General features: G+C 50.1%; 1 protein-coding gene across 1 annotated transcript; it reads left to right on the forward strand.

Annotated features, from left to right (window-relative positions):
- Positions 1-299: 299 nt before the first annotated feature.
- Positions 300-6,240, forward strand: LOC106851128 (opsin-5-like). The gene is made up of 4 exons (XM_014872884.2): positions 300-457; positions 3,734-4,027; positions 4,618-4,949; positions 5,765-6,240. Exons 1-4 carry the CDS (start codon positions 385-387, stop codon positions 6,104-6,106), a joined length of 1,041 nt encoding a protein of 346 aa, XP_014728370.1. The 5' UTR covers positions 300-384; the 3' UTR covers positions 6,107-6,240.
- Positions 6,241-7,205: the final 965 nt, after the last annotated feature.

Raw genomic sequence — 7,205 nt, forward strand, 5'->3', positions numbered from 1 at the left:
CAGAGCTGCTGATGGTTGAAGAACAATTCGTTTTGCTCATCTGAGGGGATTTGCATTGTGAATCTTCCCAACAAGCCAAGGAGCAGAAGGGTGGGAGAGGAGGGGTGGGAGGAGAGATGCTCTGCCAGCCAGGCAGGCGGGATTGCTCTGGCAGCAGCTGTGCCTGGCTTTCACTCTGCCTCCCAGGGGGAAATCCTTCCTCTCACTCCAGGCTTCTCCCCTGCCACACCAGAGGCAGGATAAGGAGGCAGCAGAAGAGTCCCTGCACTGCCAGCACCCAACACCAGCTCTCACCTGCAGCAGGAAAACCATGAGGACGAGCTCTTTGCTCCTGCAGCATCTTCAGCTTTGATTGAAAACCTTCACCCATCTCCACAGGGGACCATGGAGGAGCAGTATATTTCCAAACTCCACCCAGTAGTGGATTATGGAGCTGGGGTCTTTCTTCTAATCATAGGTGAGTTCACAGCCTACTTGTTTGCTTGAAGCTAGGGAACAGGGATACAGGGATTCCCTGTCCGTGCAGTGGTCAGGCAGAAGAACCTAGAGGGAAATGACAGCAAATATTTCCCTACAGGTTCCCCTGCTTAGTGCCTTGGAGTTGGTTGGCAGCCAGCATTAATCTCCACTCTTGGATTTGGAATATTTTGTTTTAATGCTGTAGAATGGCCAGCACAAATTTTCCTCTGTGGCATCACAAGTGTTTGAAATAAGTTGTCTGTCACTTTCTGTGGCATCTCAGCCCTGAGAACAGAGCCAGGGCAGCTCAATCCATGGGGCTGGTCAGGGGAAAGCAGCTGTGGGCTGACCCTTGGTGGGGGAAGTGTTCTGCTGTGTCTCGGTAGGATGAACTGCTACAGAACAGCAAAGTGTTTCCAAAGAGCAGTTCTGGGTTTGGCAGCAGCCTGTTTGCCCTGCTGCAGGCAGATTGAGAATGAAATACAAGTGGGGATAACTACCAGCCCCTGGCTTCAGTTAAGTGTTTTCTTCCTTGTCTGCTTCTTGCACGTATACAAAATTTGTTTTCTACCCTTGTGGATTTGGAGAGGAATGGAACTTGTTTAGGCATGCTTTCCACCTGAATTTTTCCTAAGATTCCTTCCTTCAGCTCCTTTGAAAACTTTGGCTGACATAAGAAAGACAAGTCTATATTTTCATGTGCTTTAACACTGAGGCTCTGGGCAGAAGTGCTGGACTTCAGCACTTTGTATTTCCTCTTGTTCTGCACAGCAGAGCAAAACTCAGGGTGAGAAAATCCCTGTTTACAAAACAATGAAGGGCTTTTTCAAGTCAGGATGCCAGCTCCCTTGTCTCAGAAATGTAAATACATAGATGCAGTTAAGGCAGTGGGAAGGGACAGCAAAAAAGGGCTGGAGGCTGGAGCTCCCTGGTTCGTGTTCCACCATGGTGCAGTCTCACACCTCCCCTAAAGGACTTTGAGGCACTGAAACTCCAGGCACAGCTTCCAGCATCAGATCCAGAGCCCTGAGTGGCAGCCAGGCTCACTGCATCCTGCAGGGATGCTCAGAAATAAAGCAGTGAGCTGAACTGGAAGCAGGTTTTTATCCATAGCTTGGTCACCTCACTGGGGCTGCACGTTTGTGCCTTGAAATGATGTTTTTGTTTGGAACAAAGCCAGGGCATGGGTGGCAGCACTCACCACCAGCTCTTTGGTCCCACAGTCACAGCTCTGTCCTGTGCCAACAGGCTGTGGGATGGAGGGGAAGAGCTTCTGTCAAGGAAAAAGAGAGCCTGGGCCTGGAGGTCATCTCTGATGATGGAGCTGCTTCCTGCATCTTGAGTAGGGTTGGGCTCTTACAGAAGAAAGTGAACTGGGTTCATTTTTCCTCCTGAAGCCTGAGGATGTTCTATTTTGGGACCCTTACTTCGAGAAACAGAACCGTGGACTGGAGTGACTCCAGAGAAGGGAATGGAGCTGGGGAAGGGGCTGGAGCACCAGGAGCAGCTGAGGGATCTGGGAAAGGGGCTCAGCCTGGAGAAAAGGAGGCTCAGGGGGACCTTCTGTGTCTGCACAACTCCCTGACAGGAGGGGACAGCCAGGGGGGGTTTGGGTTCTGCTCCCAGAGAACAGGGACAGGACAAGAAGAAATGGCCTTAAGTCGCACCAGGGCAGGTTTAGACTGGATATTAGGAAAGATTTCTTCATGCAAAGGACTGTGAAGCATTGGAACAGGCTGCTCAGGGCAGTGGTGGAGTCACCATCCCTGGGAGGATTTAAAAGCTGTGAGGATGTGGCATTTGGGGACATGGTTTAGAGGTGGCCTGGTCAGTGCTGGGGAATGGTTGGACTTAATGATCTTAGAGGTGTTTTCTAATTCAAAAGATTCTCTGATTCCATGATTTCATGCCCCAGACTGTGGAGAGTGCTCTGCCCACTGAGCCAGAGGTTGCTCTGTCAGCAAGTGACCAAGCAGACACAGAGATCCTGAGAGCTCAGGGAGCCCTTCAAGGGCATCCATGGGTGCCAAGTGAACATGTGTGGTCAGAAAGTGAATGAAGGAGGGACATGGGGTCTCAGATTTGTGTCCCCATTTCAGTTAAGCCTTTCTCTTGACACCTCTGAGGTTTTTGTACTTATGCCAATCTATTTACTCCATTTTATTGCGTGTACCTCTATTAAGTCCTCTGTGGGCATCTTTAAGTGGTACCTGTGAGCAAATGCAGCCTTCCTGCATTCACAGCCACAAGGGAACATGACAGAATCTTTTTCTGTCTCCCTCTTCCACGTCTGCCTTTAGAGGACACCACCTCAGGAAAACCTTTCATCAAAATGTTGGTACAGCACCATGTTCACTTGAAAGAAGAGAGAAAATGAGTTTGGTGCATGTACTTCTGACACTGCTGTCACCAGCACTTTGAAGCCCTGTGGCTCACCTGAATAATGCATGTCTGACAGCACTGGGTCTGTTGCACGCCCCTGGCTAAACAACTCCCATGGTCCCACTACTCTGAGGCCACCAGAACAGTGATGTTCGTTCTCAGGGATCAGCAGGGACTCTGAGCTGCCAGCCAGCACATGCCCAGCACCCAGGCAGCCCAGAGCCCAGTGCTGCAGCTGAAGATGAAGTCACATAGAGGGAAGGAAGGCTTTGGGAAGTGCAGGGGACAGGTGGGCAGGATGGCTGGAGTACTTCAGCAGGAAGGAGAAGTGGGGATATTCTTTCTCAGTGCAAGAAGTATGTGGACCTGCTGGAGTGGCTCCAGAGGAGGCCACAGAGATGCTCTGAGGGCTGGAGACAGACTGGGAGAGCTGGGGATTCTCTCTGGAAAAGGCTACAGGGAGACCTCATTGTGGCCTTCCAGTACTTAAAGGGGCTTATAAAAAAGACAGAAAGTGACTTTTCACACGGGCAGACCGTGGCAGGACAGTCCAAACCCTGCCATGAGCAGGGACACCTTCCACTATCCCAGGTTGCTGCAAGCCATGTCCAACCTGGCCTTGGATACTTCCAGGGACCCAGAGGCAGTCACAGCTTCTCTGGGCACCCTGTGCCAGGGCCCCACCACCCTCACAGGGAAGAACACCTAATAGCAAATCTAAACCTGCTCTCTTTCAGTTTGAAGCCATTCACCCTTAGCACTACATAATCTCGTAAAAAGTCCCTCCTCAGCCGTGTTGTAGCCCCTCTGAGGCACTTCACATACTTCCAGTGGATTTCACAGGAGTGTTAACTGTGTGAAATTCTTGTCTGTGTTGATCCTTCCCTTTCAGCCATCCTGACAATCCTTGGGAATTCAGCTGTCCTTGCCACGGCTGTGAAGCGCTCTTCCCTGCTGAAGTCGCCAGAGCTGCTGACAGTGAACCTGGCAGTGGCAGACATTGGGATGGCCCTCAGCATGTACCCCCTGGCCATTGCATCTGCCTGGAACCACGCCTGGCTGGGGGGAGATGCCTCCTGTGTGTACTACGCCCTGATGGGATTCCTGTTCGGGGTCTGCAGCATGATGACCCTGTGTGCCATGGCCGTGATCCGATTCCTCGTCACCAACTCCTCCAAATCCAACAGTGAGTAAATCGCCTGAATGGTCACCTGTTGGTGCTGTGCTTGGGCCGGGCTGCTCTGGGAGGTGCTTTGTGGAATGTGGTGTGGAGTATCAGGTCAGTAACAGCTGAATAAGCCTCAGCTGCTAGTGCAATATCAAATCCTGCTCTTCCCAGAGGATCTGATTAAATTCTGTAAGAAACAGGGAGGTTTTTCACTTCTCAGTTTTACCAAGTGAAACTACCTGAGAATGGAGAGCATAAGCATTTTCCTGGAGCAGACTGCCTTCCCTTCCTGTTTGTATCCAAGCAGATACACTGGAATTTAAAAGGAAGGAATATTCTTCTGGCATTCCTGGGCCGGGACTGCAGCACATTTGAGGTGAAACTCATCTTGTAAAGCTCCCAGCCTTACTATTTGGGCACTGAGGGCTGTGTTCAGGTCTCATCCAATCCTCTGACACTCTGTTCCTCTAGAAGCCCGAAGGTTAGGGACCTGCAGCAGCAGCCCAGGTGTATCTGTAGCCACCATCCTTCTGTCTAAGGAGAAGTTATGGCAAACCCCCATGTGTCTGGGATGGAATCCACATACTCTTGTTCTTCCTCTCTTGCAGGTAACAAAATCACCAAGAACACTGTCTGCATCCTGATTGCTTTTATCTGGCTCTATTCCTTGCTCTGGGCCATCCTGCCCTTGGTGGGCTGGGGCTACTATGGCCCTGAGCCCTTTGGCATCTCCTGTACAATAGCCTGGAGCAAGTTCCACAACTCCTCCAATGGTTTCTCCTTCATCCTCACCATGTTCCTCCTGTGCACAGTCCTGCCTGCGCTGACCATCGTTGCCTGTTACTTGGGGATTGCCTGGAAGGTTCACAAAGCATATCAAGAGATCCAGAATATTGACAGGATCCCTAATGCAGCCAAACTGGAGAAGAAGCTGACACTGGTGAGTTATCCCTGTGATGGGAAGAGTGTGCAGTAATCAGGAGCTGGCAGAGAGCTGGCTCTGCTCATGCATAGTTCACAGAATCATGGAATTACAGAGACCTACACAGAAATTCTGTATGGAAACAGGATTTTAATATATTAAGTATTCATATATTCGGCTTTTTTTTCCAAATATGCACTTCAGTTGTGCATTTCTTGTGGAAAAGCAGAACTGATCCAAGCTTTCTAGAGGCCAGTCATAGAATCACTGAATCATTAAGGTTGGAAAAGGTCTCTAAGATCATCAGGTTCAATCACTAATTCAGCACTGACAAGTCCACCACTTAACCATGCCCCTAAGCACCACAGCACACAGCAACGCTTTTTTAAAAATATTGCTAATGACAGTGACTCCACCACTGCCTGGGCAGACAACCCCTCCCATGAAGAAATGCATCCTAATATCCAACCTAAACCTCCCCTGGTGCAACCTGAGGGCAGTTCCTCTTGTCCTTTCAGTTTTTACCTGGGAGCAGAGCCTGACCCCCACCTGGCTCTGCCCTCCTGGGAGTTCTAGAGAGTGAGAAGGTCCCTCCTGAGCGTCTTTTTCCCCAGGCTGAGCCTTCCCAGCTCCCTCAGCTGCTCCCCATTATTCTTGTGCTCCAGACCCTTCCCCAGCTCCATTCCTTTCCCTGGACACGCTCCAGCCCCTCAGTTCTCTCTTGTCATGAGGGCCCAGCAAGCACAGCTTCAGGTGTGGTCCCACACCCCCCTCGTGTTCAGGGTTATCCAGCCCTGTCTGTGCCAGCTGCAGACAGCTGTGTTCCCTTGCAGATGGCCGTGCTCATCTCAGTGGCGTTCCTGAGCTCCTGGACTCCCTATGCAGCCGCCAGCTTCTGGTCCATGTTCAACTCCAGTGACTCCCTGCAGCCCGTGGTGACGCTGCTGCCCTGCCTGTTTGCCAAGTCCTCCACTGCCTACAACCCTTTCATTTACTACATCTTCAGCAAGACTTTCCGCTGCGAGGTTAGGAAGCTGCAGTGCTGCTGTGGCTGGAGGGTTCACTACTTCAGCTCCGACAACTCGGCCGAGAATCCCGTGTCCATGTGGAGCGGGAGGGACAACGTCCGTCTGTCTGTGACCAAGGGGGAGAACCCGGGAGCTGCAGCTCCCTGAAATGCAGGCTCACAGCACAGCTCAAACCCGGCCTCACTCCAGTCCAAAGGATGCAGCAAATGAGGTTGTCACTGCATATCTTATGTCAATACAGAGGTTTAAGTATATATTTTTAAGTAACTCTCAAATATTGTCTTTAGGCTTCACTGAAAAGAAAAAATCTATTTTTCCCCCAAGAGATTTCACTTTAGGGAAAATAGATTTATGTACTAAACATAAAATCATGTAAATTAAACTTATTTTCAAGTAAACAGAGATCTATTTTTTGTTGTTTTTTCCTATACTTTTAATTTTCTTAATGCAAGCTATCTTACAACTCTTGGCATACTAGTAAAAAAAGCCACCAGAGAAAACTATAGGTTGCACACAGTGTTACTAAATAAACACAGCTAAGTGTGTAGTTTTCCAGCAATATAGCCTGAAAACCATATGGGGAGCAAGAAATGTTCACTGCCAGGAAAAGGTGAGAATGTGGCTGCTCCCAAAATGATGCAGAGATCTCTGGTTCCTTGCTCTTTCAGAGGTGCAGCTCCAGCTCCTCCAAGCACAAGTCCAAGGAGCTGAGCAGCCTTGGTTGGATGAGGTTTGGTGGGAATGTGGCAGTCAGTGAAGGATGCCTGCTGTGTATCCCAAATGGCACAGTGGGAAGGGAAGGAACTCTCAGCAGGAGGAACTGTGTCCTTCAGCTGCTGCTGGCTGAGGATTGGAATTGTCAGGGTTGGAAAGGACCTTTAAAATCATGTCCAACCATCAGCCCATCACCACCGTGTTCACCACAAAACCATGTCCTCAAGTGCCACAGCCATTTATTCTCGGAACACTTCCAGGGATGGTGACTCCATCACTTCCCTGATCCAGTGCTTTACCACCTTTCTCTGCAGCTGCTCTCTATAGGATGACACAAGGCATTCCCCAGGAAACCTTCCTAGCACTGTCACCCTGCAGCAGTCCTGGCTCTCATGGCTTCCATGGGAGCTCCTGAGATCCCAAATTCCTGCCTGGCTAGGGCACTGACATGACTGCAACTGAGAACTGGGTTTGCTGATTCAGTTCAACAATAACACCAGGTTTGTTTGGTTGGTTTTTAGGTTTTGAGGAG

Source organism: Sturnus vulgaris, chromosome 3, assembly GCF_052056855.1.
Source record: "Sturnus vulgaris isolate bStuVul1 chromosome 3, bStuVul1.hap1, whole genome shotgun sequence".
Lineage (NCBI taxonomy): Eukaryota > Metazoa > Chordata > Aves > Passeriformes > Sturnidae > Sturnus > Sturnus vulgaris.